The following is a 17,812-nucleotide window of genomic DNA, read 5'->3' as shown; positions in this document are numbered from 1 at the left end:
GTAAAATGGTCGCAAAATACCAGAAGTTCAGTTCTCTACTCATTAAAATATTACTGAAGTTTTTTTATCACGATCATATTATTTTATCATCAATATTATTTTATTATCTCAGTACTGTAATAAACCCGTTCAATTTATTTATAATTTTACCTATGTTCAGTTTTTCACATTTTGATTGTTGTTCTGTCTCCTGTTTCTTCCTTACTAATTTCTCTTACAGTATTAGACAAGATCTTCAGAAAAAACATCGCTCAGCAAACCCTTTTCTTTCCTTCGTCACCCTCTAAAAAATATGTTCGTTTCTCTATTCAACTAATTATTTAGAGCTTTCCGAAATATTCTCTGCTATATATTATGTCGCTTGTCCTATTACATAAACCTTGTTTCACAAGCTTTTTTGTTGCTTTCTAACTTCATTAAAATTAAAGTATGGTGTATTCTATTTTGTTTTTAGATGAAAAGCCAAATTACCCTGATGTATATATGAAAATACATGAACCAAATCCGAACGGTTCTTTTTTCAGTAGCTATTTAAATCAACAGTCTGTCATTGCTGATCCGAAGGTAAATTAGTGTTTGCTGTGCATAAAAATGTATGTAGTCATTAGTCGCAATTAAATGCTTTTATACTATTTTTACTAAGAGCAGTAATTATGTGGAACTCTTTAAAGTTATGAGAAATAATTTTTTCTTATGTTGTTGAGCAGCATCGTAAAACAAATTTCCTCGAATTTGCTTGTATTTATTATCGCCCCGTCATAAACGTTTTATAATACATCATGATAGCTAGTTATCTCAATGTCGTTCAAAACATACTAACTTACAATCAGTATACTAATAACACGAAATCGATAATCATCTCACTGTTCAAAATGTGTGATGTTTTCTGAAGTGCCAATTCAATAATAGTATGATGTACTTCCTCTAAGGGCAGGAAATATTGGCAGTATATATGTACTAAAAAGTACTAATACGTCGAAAAAATTTCCTACGTCTTTACACTGCTTAAATACTAAGGAGACTTGAATGGACTTTTATCCGAACAACTTGTATCGTTTCTAAATAATTTATCAGTTTCATAATATGGACATTTAAGATTCGATTACTGGACAATGAATAAATTAATGTAGGAAGAATTCCATGAGCATAGTCTTATGTAAAATGTTTTCGGGCATTAATTAGATGTATGCACAAAATCAATAGTATAATTTCCCAAAATTCCATAAGTATCTCTGACATTCAAACAGATATTTTAATAACGTTAATGAAAGTATTAGTTAAAGTTTAGAAATTTGATTTAATTATAAATAAGAGTTGTGTTGTTTTTATGCTTTAATTCATTTTTAGAACTTCATTTTGAATTCCAGTAAATTGTGGGCAAAGTAATGTGATTAGATATTTTCGACTCCTGAAGTTCAGTTAATTTCTAACCGTTACTAAAGAGCATTAAAAATGGAACAAGAAAGGCACATTTTTCAGATAAATATGTTGAACTTTTTAACGAACTAATCAATGTTTTTCCGTGGTTTAATACCGTTCAGTTTTTTGATAACACAATTAGGGTAAAAAATTTGTTGGTGCATAAATTGTAGTGCTTTTGGTAACATCTGTTTAGTTCTGTTTAATTTTAATGTTTCTACTTCTTTTGATTTTGGTCTACTAAAGTTAGATTTCGTTTTCTCTGCCTGTAGACTGGCGCACGCCAGAGTAGCATGGTTTTGACCAATAATGAATATTCGGAAGTCAAAACAATGATGGACGTATTCCATAGAGGGCTATCTTTATCCCGTAAGTTGTTTCTTTTTAGAATCGATACCAAATAAGTTACATTTCAACTTCTCTTGACTACGACTGATATGTATCAGTTAATTTATGTATAATCAGTTAGTCCGAAAATATTGGTACGTGTTTCAGTGTCAACAATCACTGGATAGTACTCATTTCTCAACCCTCTGTGAAAGTATTAGCTAACTGAACAACGAATAATCCGGGAAATTCATTTAATCAACTGTGTAACTCATTTGCTAAGCACAAGTGTGTACTAACTGTCAAGCCTTATTGCTGTCGTAAGGATTAGTGATGCTACTATTTTGCCCACATCAAAGTAGATAGAGTGCCATTTGAAGTTGAGACTTTTCAGTTTAAAGTTGAGCTCGTTTTCCATTCAGCCATTGTTCGTTACAAAGGACTACTAGTGATGTAAGTGTGAAAACGATATATGATAAGAATATATGTATAATATTAGTCCATTAATAGCTCTCAGAAGTTACCCATCATTTCATCTTCGCTAGGATATAACATAAACTACTCTCCTTAAATTTCTAAAAGTGTTTACCGTTATGTTATAACATAAAATGGGATTAAAAATAGTGAGTTTGTTAAATGGAATTCTAACATTTGCTTTATAGACATGACACATTTTCTAATAAGAGTAGTTGGGAGGATTTAACTTGAATGATTTATCAGCTGTTATACTAAATAATAATATACTACTGTTGAATTACGTAGGTAGGCTGATAAAAAAACGCGTAGTGGAATGTCAGGAGATTTTGATAATCGTTTGTTCATACAAGAGTCCTAGCAAATCCAATGGTGAAGGAAAGTTGATCAATTAAATCGACTTCAACTATTATGTAATCTATGTCATTGTAGTCGTTGGTTTATAATTTTGTATTGATTGGTTTAATATTTTCATATACATATTCATGTATATTAAACACGGATGACGATCTAATTGAAAACAATGTTGTTCGCTTATATTTGTGTTGCTCGAATTACATCGATTTGTATAATTTTGCTTTCCCCCACCCCGTAGTCTTATTTTACCACTTTCCGTATACATCCATATACTCAAAACACAAAGAATATATTATTGAACAATTGTTTTCAATAACTTCATCTATTATTTTATAAATTTCCAAAATAAGGTATGGTAGCGAATTAAACAGCATTATTTGTTAAAAATCCCGAACTCTTGCATCTGTTACGGTAAAATACTTCAAAATTGTGTCATTTTTAAGTTAGAAAGATCATTTATCAAAGGTTAGAATGATTCGTCATAAAGTGTCATGTTACAATTGATATAATAAAATAAATGGTGTGAATAAAATGGATTATTGGAGAACTTCGTCTTCTTAATGGAGATAATTATAAAAATGTCGTGTGAATATAATATGTATTAAGAGGGATTCTGTCAAGGTAATTAAGATAATAGTGAATTGGGTTAGATGAATGTGTAGACTAAGAAGAAGGTAGGGTAGGTATAAACACAAAAGGAATTAGTGGAGATTGAATAAGGGGTTTATGATATCTAGTTCGTGCATATAGTGACCCCCTTGTGGACCAGGGTAAACACAGAGGCTCAATCTCTTTTTGATACATAGGTTACTCTCTCGAAGTTGGTCTCGATGGTTCCAGCTCTGCAGAAAAGTTATAATCTTGCTCAAATATTCTTTATTTTTGAATATTCTATGGGAATTTTAAAATGCTGATATCCATGTATGTTCAAGAATTTTTTAGATAAACTACTTTTGCTTGTAAACTAGTAATGATGTCTGTTACACTTTTCTTTTCGTCTTCAGGTTCAAGAAAGTGTTTAGGTAGCAGATATACTACTAATGAGCCATATTCATGGATTACTTATCAAGAAGTTTCTTGAAATACCAACTAATACTTTATACCTTTTCAAGGTTGATGAGAAAATTCAGGCTTTTGGATCAGCGCTTGTTGGAATTATGAATAAGTATCCAGAGTCAGAAAGGTTTGTAGGTGTTTACGGTCGAAATTCACCACAGGTGTGCAAATTATCGTAATTTAAGCAGTTTTCGTTTCGAATCGGTTTTGTACTGTTGTTTTAAATCTGGGTTATCGATGTGTGGGCGAGAATGATAATGATTGGTTGTTTACTTGGTCAGACTTGTGAATAGTCTGACAGGCGTTAGATGAGTTATATATACTCCTGTCATTATTATTATTGATTATTATTATTGTGTCGGATTGTTGTCGGTTTTTGGTGTGGGAATATATTTACGTTGTGGTCAGGCTAATCACGTGTTCTTGAGCTGAGTTGTGTTGAAGTCCTCTAGAATAGACACTGGGAGGGTATCTATTGTAAATATTTGTCTAAAACAAATTAACGCCCCATTCGTGCAGAAGTGGAAGACCGAGCGTTATAACAGTTACACAGAAAGTAGACTTAATGGGTTTCGGTGAGTAAGAATCGCCGTAACAACTCCAAGCTAATTAGTGTCTGTCAGTAACTTTAATAACCCAACAGTATATGGTTCACCATTAATATCATGATATAGGGTCTTAGATCTTAATAATTTACCTTTCATAAGTTATGTCCATGTACCAAGTACTCTTTGGTGAAAATCACGATTGAAGAATATGCTAGATATCTATTTACAGCCACTTAATTAATTCCTAAAGACTTTATTCTCTTTCAGTTTTTCTCCATCAGATTACGTATTTACTACCCTAGATGAACGAAAACTTTGGTCAGTAGTTCATTCTCTCGCCTAATAATAATGTAACTTTCTAACAGATTTTGCAGTAGCTCGTATATATATTCTAGATTATGTTTGTCGCTACTCTAGAGCTACTGCCGGTCTCAAACCAGGGTAAAGGAGGAGGGCTTGATATGGGGTCAGCACCCCAACCCGTGGAAAACAACCTTGCTAAAAAAACGCTAACCAGAATAAAAAAAATCAAACCATTTAAACTCTACCCTGGGAGTTTAAGGATCTTCGTTTAGAAGGATTATGACGCCTCATGGTGAAAGCCGATATTCTTCGGAAGTCAACAAGTTGATGTCCTTTCTAACAGCCAGAGCAACGATTAACAGATAAATGGAATGTTCGGACAATGTGGTAGACCGGGAGGACCAGTCAAACAGCTGTGGAAATGAGGAGACACAACTTAGCGGTGCTCGAAATAAGTGAAACCCATTGGACACAAGCTAAACAGAAAAGATTAGCCTCAGTAGAGGTGCTGTTGTACTCTGGTCATGAAGCAAAAAAATGCTTCGCACACACAAGGAGTTGCTCTAATGCTGTCCAAAGAATCACGAAAAACACTTGTTGAATGGGAATCTCATGGATCCAGAATCGTCAGCACATTCTCCAGAACAAAGGAGGTGATTATTAGGAGTGTTACCTAATGCTATGCACCCACGATAAAGATCAGATTTATGAGATGATGCAGTCGATCGTAGAGAAGTGCTCAGAGAAGGATCTGACAATCCTGATGATAAACTTGAAAGCCAAAATCGGAATAGACAACACCGGATATGAAAATATCATGGGACGATAGCAGCGACAGTGGGAAAAGCTGCGAGAGAGGAAAATACGAGACAGCTATGTGGTGCAACGAAGAAACTAGCAAGGAAATATAGTAAACCAGAGAGACTAGTCAAGGACAAAGGGATTCCGACCATTGAGATTCAAGAGCAAAGGAGCAGATGGGTATAGCACTTTGAAGAACTCTTGAATAAATCAGCCAAACTGAATCCACCAGAAATCAAAGCAGTACCTACAGATTTTCATATAAATGCCACTCCACCGATGATCGATGAAATCAAGACGATCATCAGACAAGTCGAAAACGGGAAATCAGCCGGACCAGACAACATACCAGCTGAAGTACTGAATTCAGACATAGAAGCAACTGCAAACGTACTCCATCTTCTATTCACGAATATTTGGGAGAACACATACCGGCAGACTGGAAAGAAGGATACCTCATCGAGAAACTAAAGAAAGGAGATCTGAGCAAATGTGAGAACTAACTACATAGGCATCACACTACTATCAGTACCAGAGGAGGTTTTTAACAGTGTTGTTGAATCGAATAAAAGATCCAGTGGGTGTCCAACTTCCAGATCAACAGGATGGGTTCCGTAAGGATCGGTCGTACACAGACAAAATGGAGACACTACGGATCATCGTTTAACAATTAAATGAATGGAACTCGTCACTATACACCAAGTTCCTTGACTATGAGAAAGCATTTAATAGCGTGGATAGGTGAACATTATGGAGCCTTCTTCAACACTGGTGTACTCGAAAAGATCGGCAACATAATCCGGAATTCATACTACGGACTACAGTGCAAAGTGGTGCATGGAGGACGGTTGACAGACTCATTCGAAGTGAGGATCGGAGTCAGACAAGGCTCCTCACTCTTCACCTTTCTTTTTTTTCGGTGGTTGGCTAGATTATGAAGAACTCGACATCTGAGGGGATGCGCAGAATGAAATGGACAGCTTGGATGCAACTGGACTATTTGAACTTCTCAGGTGAATCATCTCTTCTATCCCATATACACGAACAAATATAGATAAAGACAACTAGTGTAGCAGCAGTCTCTGCATCAGTAGGCCTCAACATACACAAGGGAAAAAGCAAGATCCTGAAATACGACACGAAGTACAACAAACCAATCACATTTGATGGAGAAGTTCTGGGAGAGGTGGGATCTTTCACTCAACTGAGAAGCATCATCGACGAACAAGGAGGGTCGGATGCCAACTTAAGGGCGAGGATTAGAAAATCAAGGGCAGCATTCCTACAGTTGAAGAACATGTGGAACTCAAAACAATTGTCCGTTGACCGGATACCATCAGCAACAGCCTACTGTTGGAGAGAACAAACCAGCTTCGAGCTGAAGAGGAAATTAGGAAAAGACGTTGGGGGTGGATGTGACATACATTGGGGAAATGGTCAAAGTGTGTCACAAGGCAAGCCCGAACCTGGAATCCAAGGTACACTTTGCGCATTCTTAAAGAATAGTTGTTCTTGCACTGGCTTCATATATATTTATTCTCTGGGTTGAGACGTTTCTTTATAGTTTTAATAAACCATATGATTCCCAAAATGCAATATAATAGTCCTAGTTTTCCTTTGTCGCCCATCTTAGCTACATATATTTTAGTTTACGAGAAACAAATATCCAAATTGCTTAATTTATATGCATCCTTGCACCATAAGCTTCGTAAATTGGTTTGGAGAATAGTATTAGATACTTTAGGTATTTTGTCTGAAGTTTTTGCGTTATCATAATAAAATTCCAAACCATTATCCGTATGCACTTATATATACTGTGATTTTCTGCATTGCCTGAGGTGCCAAAAGATACAGCAATGTGATGGGAATAGTTATGACATTTCATTTTATGTGGGGTTTGTGATCAATTATACTTAGCCTCTGTGTTTCAGGAGCCTTTATCATTTAGGTAATAAACTTCGAGTTCTTGATACATCAGAGTGTGTTACCTTCATTTGTTTAATGTAGTCATGATATTTAAGTTTGAATTTGTCATATTCTAAAATGGTTAGCATAATCACAGAGAAGTCCCCGTTTTGAAATAACGGTTATCTAATTTTTTATATATCGTAGTTAAGTAAATTTCTATAGAGTACTTTTTAATTTCCTATTAGTTGTCTATAAAGTTGACCAAATTTGCATGGAGTTGGATATATACTGGTGACATTGGATGACGCTCGAGCTTTATTGCAAAGTAATAAAGATAAAAAACGCGGACTATTCGGTAGTTAAAACAAATGAAGCTCTATGTGAACTAAAGGTCCTATATTCGATATCACGTGAAACCATGAATGTGCGCTGACTAGTTCCACGTTGAGATAAGCTTACTGTTTCTCAGTATTTTTTCCTACTTAAGACAGTCATTGATGAAAACCTTTCAAGTTTATTGAAGCTCTGTGACTTGCATGTACTCAAAATATTTTTCAATCTCAGCATTCGTTGCTATTATTGTGATTGTGAGTTAATTTATTAGAGTAAATATCTTAGCTCGTAGATGTGGACACAATCAGATGTAGATAAACACCATACATCTAATTATTAGCAAGGATGGTGGCTAGCAGTGGAATCCAGGCCCTCGTGTGTCGTCCTATTTTGGACCAAATATTTTATTTGAAGTTTGTGCTGATGATGTCGTTCAGAAGGACGATGAAAGCTCCACGACCAAACCATCCAGCTCAGAGAACAAAACTCCACCAAGATATTTCACAAAAAAATTTAGGCTAGGGAAATTTATTTGTTTAAATGCATTCTGGCTCCCGTATTTGTTGGAGGTGCACAAATGTTTATAAAGTGGAAATATACCGGATCTAGTGTTTGCGATGTTATAAGAAGATGATAACCAAAGTTGAGTTGAATAATTCCGTCCTATTATATTAGATTGTAGATTTTCTCTATGTTCCAGTAGAAGTTAAAATTAAATTAGGGGTGAGAACAAACCTGAGACACTAGTTACTATAGTTCATAGATGCTAGTCTGGGATATTGTCGTGTTTGCACATTTTGATAAGATTATTCAGAAGCAACTGGAGTTTGTCGGTCAACAAAATCATTTTCTTTTCTACATAAATACTTTTTTATACGAATATATGTTTCAATTCATAAAGTTAGTCTCTGCTATACTGATGCATGTATAAAGAACCTTCGTTAATATTAATCATAAACATTTAATTCCCACCATGACTTATTGTCTCTATTTCATTTTAGTGGTTTATTACACAATATGCCTGTTTTTGTTACTCGTACACTGTTGTCCCTCTGTATGCTACTTTGGGTGATCCAGCTATGCAACATATTCTTAAACAAAGTAATTTTTTTAATATACTTGTGTTGTACCTCAAGAAATCTTATTTTAGCTTACTGTTGTTTAATATGATCTAGAACATACATTATTTTATATTACCTAAATAAAAATTGTGTAAAGTTTTTTTAATGTTTAAAACAACTATTGTATGATTTAATCAAAGGTAAATTTAGTGACATTTGTTTAAAGCTGTTGTACCAATATGAAGTTGTGAAAGATGAAATATGGGATATATGCATACAATACAACACAGCCTGAATAGAAAAACTGCACTTAATTTGTAATCTTAATTTTGGAAAATACTCCAAGTCGTAATAAAACCCTATTACTCAACATAAAGTAAACAACAGTAGGCTTGAACCTGTCATCAAGCAATCGAAAGTTAAATGTTTAGAGCTTTTGAACCACAACTCTACAAAAGTTGATGATTCACCAATAAAAATACTGCCATTATTGTTTATCGATGCTGACTGCACAAACATTCAATAACACTTAGTTTTTGCGAAATAACTTCCTAGCTAGTACTGCTAGCTCCAGAGTTGATAATTCTTTCAGTAACAGATGTTTAGACTAGCTATTCTTTACATAATAAATAAAGATTTTTCTTATTTTCTCAACAATTCTAGCTGGGCTCGTCATATTAATGTGCCATTCAGCAGATTTAGCTATCAAGATCCTAGAGAACTTTAATTCATCATTAAAAGTCATTATCATTGCTGTCCAGGATCAAAGTTTTGAAGATCTAAAAGCCCAGTATAGTTCTTCGGTGAACATTTATTCATTTGATGAATTCTCGGTGAGTTTTATTCAAAATTCTTAACATTGTAGTATCGAAGATTATTCGATAAGTGCAATTAGGTGTGTTAATCAGTCAAACGCAACGCTGAACCTGGTATGCATGTACATCGGTCCAATCTTCCATACTCCATTAACACAGAGAAATGAAATTGTCGGGCCAAATTCCAGAGTAGTAAAGGTAGTAACAGTATAAGTGTTCATAGAAAAGATTAGGTATCAAAGATACACTCAAATTAGTATAATAAGAAAAATCATGAGGAATTCAGAAGCTCACAGTCTCGGAGAAGATAAAGAGTGCATGAATCTATGCCATTGAAAACGATTTTGAGCCATGTAATTCAGTCTGTAACCACTGGTTACGACAGTCACGCAGACCTCAACCAGGTAGTTTAGACCTATTGACATGACTCAGTCCATTTGTCAGTACCTTCATGGACTGGTGCCACATTTTGGTTTGGTCACCCCTAGCTTTTTTCCAGCCAACTACTCCAGATGACATCGACCGTCGTGGTAGGCAGTGGTTGTAAATATAGCACTGTAATTTATTTTAATCTTTAGCGCATGAGATCTTCAACGACTGATTCCTAACATTCACTTGCATTCGAACAAGCAACACTATACTCACCATGTTGGTTAAATTGATAGTTGTTTGTTTGCTTTATGGAATGATGCATTATTTTCAACAGACTATGTTTGAATTTTCCAACATGAACCTAATTCGCATGTCTAAAAGCCTAGTGTTCACTTCTCTCAGGTACTTGAAGTTTAGAATCCCATTAACTGATTAATCACTTGATCCGGAACCGCGTGCTGATTTTGAAAGGTTATGATCCTGTAATTCTATGAAATACATGCATTTGTTTGGAAGGATCAGTAATCAAATATGTATCAAGTTCTCTTTCCACCACAGTTACCGTGTATAGCTATCGTTGATTAAAACGGAGGAAATTTTATTTCAGTAAGTGTGCCTATTTTAGGAGACTGAATAGTTGATCGTATATGAAAAAAAGTTTTAAATATTGATTTTTTCTCAAGAAAAAGAAACATGACGTATAATAATATTTTTCAACTATTGCTGGTTCTCAAAAAACACATATTTTCAAGTAAAACTCAAACATATTGCTTCTTAAGTGGGTTGCATTTATATGCTATTCATTATGAGTAGGCTTTATGTATATTCCCCAGATTATGCTATCTACAGTCGTACCGTGCTAAGCTAGTTTTTATGTGACTAACATCTGTTATTCTCGCTTGAATACATTTAGTGATTTTAACTTCTTTCTTCGATCTTTTACCTGGGACACTCAGTATTTTAGATATTATTTATTCCAGTCTTTCTTAAATCCTTTGGTGACTTCACTGCTTAACACTTTAAACTGTTTGCAACTGAGTGAAAAGAAAGATGAAAACTTTGAAACAAGTAACCTTTGAGATATTACATTTGGTATGGCTTATAATTTCATGTTTACAGTATAGTGAAAGGTCTTAACGAACAAGTTTACTCACCATTACTCATTCTCATACTAGTTCCTTTGATCACGTATCAAAGTAGTTTATGTGTTGAGTGTTTTACAAATGTCTTCACTGGACGTTGAGATATGTGAATTAAATTAGGTTAAGTTGAAGGCATGGGTGAATATACTTTAAGGATGGTACTTGTCATTGCCTTAAATAATCTGGATAGAGATCATAGAAATGGCCATTTCATTCTAGTTTAAAACTCCCTAACAATTCGCACGTACAGCATCAATAAAGCCTAAAACAATTATCTCGCGGTGACCACATTGCTTGAAAAACTACTGAATAAATATACATTGTTGTATTTTTCCGACTTCGGTCATTTCACTAGTGTAATCTAATTGGGAATCAGACAATTATCGGTCGATAGCATTGGATGATTACTACGCTATGTTAAAAATGAGTTGAAAACGTGAACTACTGGTGATTTTTATATGGTGTATTCTACCCCTTATCAGGGTTGCTAATGTGAATTGCTGAAGGTTCTTAGACTAAAATGGAACAGGTGTTCAATCCTTTCTTCATTTTAAGCGATTTTTCAACTGATATCAGCATGTGAAGGAAAACATCTTTGAACTTAACTTATCCTAAACCACTCAACCAAAGGATATGAGTTAGTTATCGCCTTGGATTTTGAGAATATACCTAGATAAAAAAAGACATTTCCGTGATAATGATTTGTTTAGGAAACAATAGGTTTTAAGAAGAAAATGTTTGACTACTTTACCAGTTATACTTCTGATATTCTATCTGTAGTTGTCAGTTAAACAGTATCAGGTAAATTGGTTAAAACGACGGGAAAAACGCTATAAATTTAGTTTCACATATCATCAAATGGAGTCTAATTTTCCATCGCTTTTCACCCATGAGCTTAATTATCTCAGTGAAATAATAAATCTTTTAGAATTATTATTCAAATCTGTGTTTATTCGAATTAAACAAAAAAGTATTATGCTTCTGCTGCCTTCAATAGAGACAACGATCTGTCCTGCAAAACTGAAATATACGTTTATGTATTTGAGACGAAACTATAATCGTATCAAATCTTTCTGATGGATTATCAGGTTTTGTTGTTTTTATGTTAATTTTCTACTCATCGATTTTTCTTTCTGCCAGCTCAACATCCATGGTGTCTGGCAACTGAAACGATGAAATTTCTCGTTGATTGTTTAAGAACATGAAATATTTGGGCTTTATTTTACTAAAAGTTGATTAAATATAAAAAATTTTAAAGTTTACTGATCAGTGTAGGATATATTATTTATATTGTTTAGAAATATTTGCGTTTCATGCGATTTTGGCAACCAGCATTCATATTTTTTAAATATGTTAGCAATTCAATCATCTGTGCTTTTCAGCTTGAATAGATTATGGGTGTCGGCTTTTAGGGTTTAAAAAAAACGTGATTAAAATATGAAGAAATAATGTTTTCTTGTCACATGTGATTTATCAAATGATTTTAGAATGTCACAGCAACGTTGTTGAAAGTAGGACTATTCATATCACTTGAATTCAAAAACGATAAATCGACCTGAAACGAAAGTGAATATGAAACATATAACACCGAAAAACCATCATAAAATGAAACTGTGTACAGGCATGTGGTGACTACATATTTATTATGCGTTTAAATTTTGGATGGAGAACAGGATGCTACTCAGTATACATTTACTAAGCTGATGGAATCACAGTTGAGTTCTCAAGCAGTTGATCTGAACAATAATTTTACTCGTTTATCAGATCTTATGTTGAAAATCAAACTTTACTATTTATAAATTGTAATGTGGAGCTTAGGGATACTCAGCTTAATAAGGGATTTTATTAGCAAATTCAGAATTGTGAAATCTGAATATTTAAATTCATGAACTTTTTTTCACCAAATAAAGACTCTTTCATATAATCTAACTGAGGTGTGGGCAAGAAGAATAATGGTTGAGTTCGTGAGTCAATTCAAGCTAGACCACCATGAAAAACCTGGATGTACTGATCGGCCGTTTCGTCCTATTATGGGACTCCTCAGCGGTGCACACCCACGACCTCGCTCGCGGGATCCGAACCCAGAACCTTCGGTCTCGCGCGCGAGCGCCCAACCTCTAGACCACTGAGCGGACATCAAAGGGTGTTAGTGTTTAATTTCAACCAACCCACGAAATTGCGTCACTATTCACCATTGTTTTCAGTGAGTTACCATCTCACAACAGGCCCGGTTGAACTCTACTGGTCACGGCTTCTCACTAGAACTCCAGGAAATACCTCGAAGTCAGTCACTCCCTTTCGGGCGAGATCGAAGGTCCTGGGTTTGAATCATGTGAGCGGGATCGTGGGTACGCACCGCCGAGGAGTTTCATACTTGGACGAAACAACCGTCCAGTGCTTCCAGGTTTTTCATCGTGGTCTAGCTTTAAGTGAATCATGAACTCAACTATTCAATTACTATATTATCCACAAAAACCCCTTTCTGAGAAAAATAATTTTTGATTGTTTACCTAGTCAGACTAGTAGATATTTTGACAAGTATTAGGTATGTTCTATATTTTCTTACCCCTTGCTATCATTGTTATCGTCGATTGTTGAAGTTGGAATATACTGACTTTCTGGTTAGGCCAGTCACGTGTTCTTGGTCTGAGCTTTTTTGATGTTGTGTAGAGTAGACACTAGCATGGTACCTAGTGTAGATATATACGTCCAAGACAAATCGTTGTCATACTGGTGTAGAAGAGAAAACTGGGCATTATTTCACTAACCGAGAACACTATTACGTAAGCGGGTATATTTTACAACTTATCACCTAGATCTATAACTCATAAGATATGATTATTTGATTATAAATTGATGAGCCTTTCGACAGGTGGATAGGGTTTAAACTAATATATATATCATGTTCCAAGGTATAGATTCTATATTTTATGCCTAAAATTGTTGCCAGCATATACATGCAAATAAAGTAAAATTGATATTTTGTTTCCAATATTCACTTCTTAAGTCTAATCTAAGTTGTTTTGTCAAAAGCATGTATAGAAACCTGGATCATCTGGTCAGTGGAAATTAAGTACTCTAGTATCTTAACATTTATAAACTCGTGTCATAATATGTCAGGCCGTGAATATCAGTTCACATATGACACAGGGTTAGTTAATTCAAAAGATTGGATTTATCAATTTAATGTCTGTCAAATATTCTCCAGATTCAGGAACTTATCACGTTCCTTCAGACGGATTGTGGAGAGCTCAGTTAAAGCTTTGATGGCGGCATATTCATACTATTTAGTTGTTTAACCACTTGGGATATTCTATTTCCTCACTCCATTCACATTAGCATTTATCACTAACGAGTACTAAATATAGCTGAGAACAGAAAGCAGTTTGGTAAGTTTTCTCTCTCTCTCTCTCTCTCTCTCTATATATATATATATATATATATATATATATATATATATATATATATATATATATATATATATGGTTTTTTTAGGATCTTGGAAGAAGTGATCTTAAACCAAAAATTGTGAGTCGTTGTCGTTATGTTTTCTAGTTGAAAATCTATGTTCCATTTACAAATTTTATGCATTGTATTTATGGTATGGTATTCAATCAATTTTTAAAATTAGCTTAAGGTCTCAGGATAATGTGTCTGCTTTAATCAAAACTATTTGCTAGGATAAAGATGGACCATTAGACAAAAGTGTTTCTTTGTGCATAATGTGAGGTGAAGATAAACTCCACTTTTGTTCGTAATTTTGACCTTGTACCTAGCCACCAGCCAAAATGAAGCGGGAAATACTATCCACCCTGTCTTAATCCATGATGCACGACGTGTTTCGTTACCCGTCGTTTTTGCTCGCTTACATGGAAAATGTAAAGTTTTCTACGATGAAAATATCACTCCATCATGCTACAGACATGTTAAATGTAGGTCAGTTAGTCATGATGGAAGGAAAGTTACAACATTGCAAAAGCCATACCTTCAATTAATTTGATAATAGAAATTATTCTAATATGTCTACAATTGAGTGACTAAGTCAGCGAAAACATAACCGTAGTTACTGACTATGATACACTTATATGACTTGAAAACGTGAAGTTTTTCCCCATCCATAATTTGAAGTTGTTTCGTAGAATGTTTACACATTTAATGAAAACACGTATCATCATATCTTTTTCTATAACACCCATATATTACCGGATACTGATCATTTTAGTCATATAAATCAGCGAACGAAAGGACATTATCTCTACAGATCAATTAAGATAAGCTGATTTTGTGTCATCATGCTTTCAATGATATACTTGTAGATTAATTAATTCTTTTGGTTTTCATTATCATCGTTCAAATGAATCAAGTCAGTGCATATTAAACAAGGTACGAGACTACGTCTCTTATATTTAAACTAAGTTCTTATTTTGCATACTTTGTTGAATCACATCATCATACATGACTGGTAGAACTTGACATAGTAGGTGGGTTTAGTGAGATTAAAGATAAGGAATATCAAACTAAATTCACAGTTTTGCATTCTTTGTAACAAACTTAAGTTTACTCCACACATCGATGAAACAGCTTATTTCCTATGTCGACCAATCGCGTTTTCATGGAGGTACTTTGATTCCTGCTAACTTTAAAAATAATTTATCGTAATACTTCAATCGATCATTGAGTAGTTACCAGCTGTTTGTCTGGTCTTTTGGTGTTTATCGAATTCCGTCGATAAAGTTCCAGTGTGGTCGTTAGTCTGAGTGACTTTATATCGTGCTCATCATATTAAATTATTGGGTGGTGATTGGAGGTCCCTAATCACTATAAAGAAATCAAAGGTAATACAGGTTTTAACATTTCTGACCTCCCATATGACTATATTTAATAAAGCATTTGAAACTGATTTTAAATGTTTCGTGTTTTCAAATTGTTCTCTCTATGAACTCGAAAGCAGTTCATCTATAGTAATAATGTTTAATTTTGCTTTGCTTTATAGCCTCCAGCTGAGAAAGATCTATGCCTCATCTGTTATACTAGCGGCAGTACAGGTGTGTATCTATTTGGTATTTTTTTACATAGGTTGCACATCCATAATTTTTTGTCAAATCATGGAATGAAATTTAGGTTGCAATGTCCTGTATTCTGCGAGATAATTTCATTTAATTGTCAAAATCCTCATTACTGCATTCGTAATGCTATATACTGTTTTTTTTACATCAGGATGCTCATTACAGTGTCTGAATAAGCTGTACACAGTGAAATTCATTACCAAAAGTATTATCCCTTAAATTAATATAATTCGTCGACGTAGAATTTTTCTGCGATTTAATTATGGCGTTACGCATATAACTTATTGTAAAATCATATCACTGTGTCACTCTATTTCCATATGGGAGCCTCATAGATTAAGAAAGTTTGTTTTGACTTTATTTTTTGACCGTCCACTAGACTATATTCCATTATCTTTCAAATAATCTGTAGCTTAAGTTTAATTCTTATTATTAAAGGAAAACTTTTTGCCGATTGATTACCAGTCAATTAATCAGGAGCAATGTAGAACCTGCGGTATTTATACATTAGTTCAAGTCGTCAGACCACATCTATACAGTAAGATGAATACCAAAGTAGTAATATTGGTAGTAGTTTATAAATGATTAAACATGGAGAATATGATTAGAGAAGAATTAGTTCATAGAATGAACGGTGCAAGATAGTTTCAAAATAACATCAAAGAGTGAGTGTATCTACTCTATTGGTACTGATTCTGATCTGTCACCTAAAGATTCTAACCACTGATCATGCTCATCTCGACGATCGCGACCAGATAGTCCCCATCTACCAACATGCCTCAGACCCACAGTAAATGACTTCATGGACTAACGCCATGTTTTCGTTGGGCCTCCCCTAGCTTTCTTCCAGCCTACTTTACGTTAGCTACCAACGTCCGTCGAGGTAGATGGTGGTTGAACATGTGTGACACATATCCTAACCATCTCAATTGATGAAGATTTACTAACCCATCAACCGACTTTCAACTTTTTTTCCTAGTACCCTGAGTCTGACCTCACCATTGATCACTCGGTAAATTCACGAAACGCGAGCATTGCTTTTAAGATACCTATAACCAAAAACATCCAGCCTGTGCATGTCTTAGACTTTAAAAGTTCGTATTTCACGTTCATAAAGTTCTCTGTAGTATACACTCGATTTGGTTGGTAGATGAACATCTATCATACTCCACGAGTAACAGAAGTTGACAAAAGTCATTCGGGCTTCCTGAAATAATGTTAAGATTTCTTCAAAAGCAAATAAATGGGTCTGATAAGACTTCCAAGATAAATGAAGAGATCGACGTGCTCAACTACTTCGTCTCCTATCATTAATTCATGCGTTCATCCAGACCAGTTCTGAAGGAACATTTTGCATTTAGAGAGAGAGAGAGAGAGAGAAACGCATATCGAACATGTTAGTATTATTGCCTATGGATATCAGAAAACTCAGTTTTTTCAGGGTCGTTACCGAATAGGGCTATGTTATTTTCATATTTCAAATTGATAAGTGAATATCCTGATAATAGATCAATCCCTGTCAAGTCAGACAAGGCAAATATTACATCTAGATTTATGTCTGTGGTGAAGTTTGTTATGATGGACGGTGTTTGAAATCTGATACTGATACACGACGTGCTACGCGCTAACTCCCCACTTGACTACTTGAGCGAGAACACAAGAGTGGACAAGAAAGTATATTGGGCTACCGAATAATATGCACAAATACTCATTTATGTATATCAACCCTACCGCTTAGGAAATCATCCCATTTCTTAGCCACGGAAATGAAATTGTCCTTCAGGTCACTTCTGATTGCCATCGATTGACCTTCTCATTTGGCTACTCCTG

The 17,812-nt window shown here is 34.6% G+C and overlaps 1 protein-coding gene across 2 annotated transcripts in view; it reads left to right on the top strand.

The window, feature by feature from the left end:
* ACSL6_10 (Long-chain-fatty-acid--CoA ligase 6) overlaps nucleotides 1-17,812 on the top strand; it is a 51,186-nt gene that overhangs the window by 6,290 nt on the left and 27,084 nt on the right. For both annotated transcript variants that reach the window (XM_051218696.1, XM_051218695.1), the window contains 8 exons: nucleotides 455-564; nucleotides 1,692-1,788; nucleotides 3,582-3,649; nucleotides 3,690-3,794; nucleotides 8,528-8,627; nucleotides 9,251-9,420; nucleotides 14,412-14,444; nucleotides 15,910-15,961. In XM_051218696.1, the coding sequence (XP_051070874.1) occupies nucleotides 484-564; nucleotides 1,692-1,788; nucleotides 3,582-3,649; nucleotides 3,690-3,794; nucleotides 8,528-8,627; nucleotides 9,251-9,420; nucleotides 14,412-14,444; nucleotides 15,910-15,961 (706 nt within the window). In that variant the 5' untranslated portion in view covers nucleotides 455-483. The remainder of the gene's footprint in view (nucleotides 1-454; nucleotides 565-1,691; nucleotides 1,789-3,581; nucleotides 3,650-3,689; nucleotides 3,795-8,527; nucleotides 8,628-9,250; nucleotides 9,421-14,411; nucleotides 14,445-15,909; nucleotides 15,962-17,812) is intronic.

This window comes from Schistosoma haematobium, chromosome ZW (assembly GCF_000699445.3).
Source record: "Schistosoma haematobium chromosome ZW, whole genome shotgun sequence".
Classification (NCBI taxonomy): Eukaryota; Metazoa; Platyhelminthes; class Trematoda; order Strigeidida; family Schistosomatidae; genus Schistosoma; species Schistosoma haematobium.
Note: the sequence above shows the minus strand (reverse complement) of the source record. Positions and strands in the feature narration are given on the sequence as shown.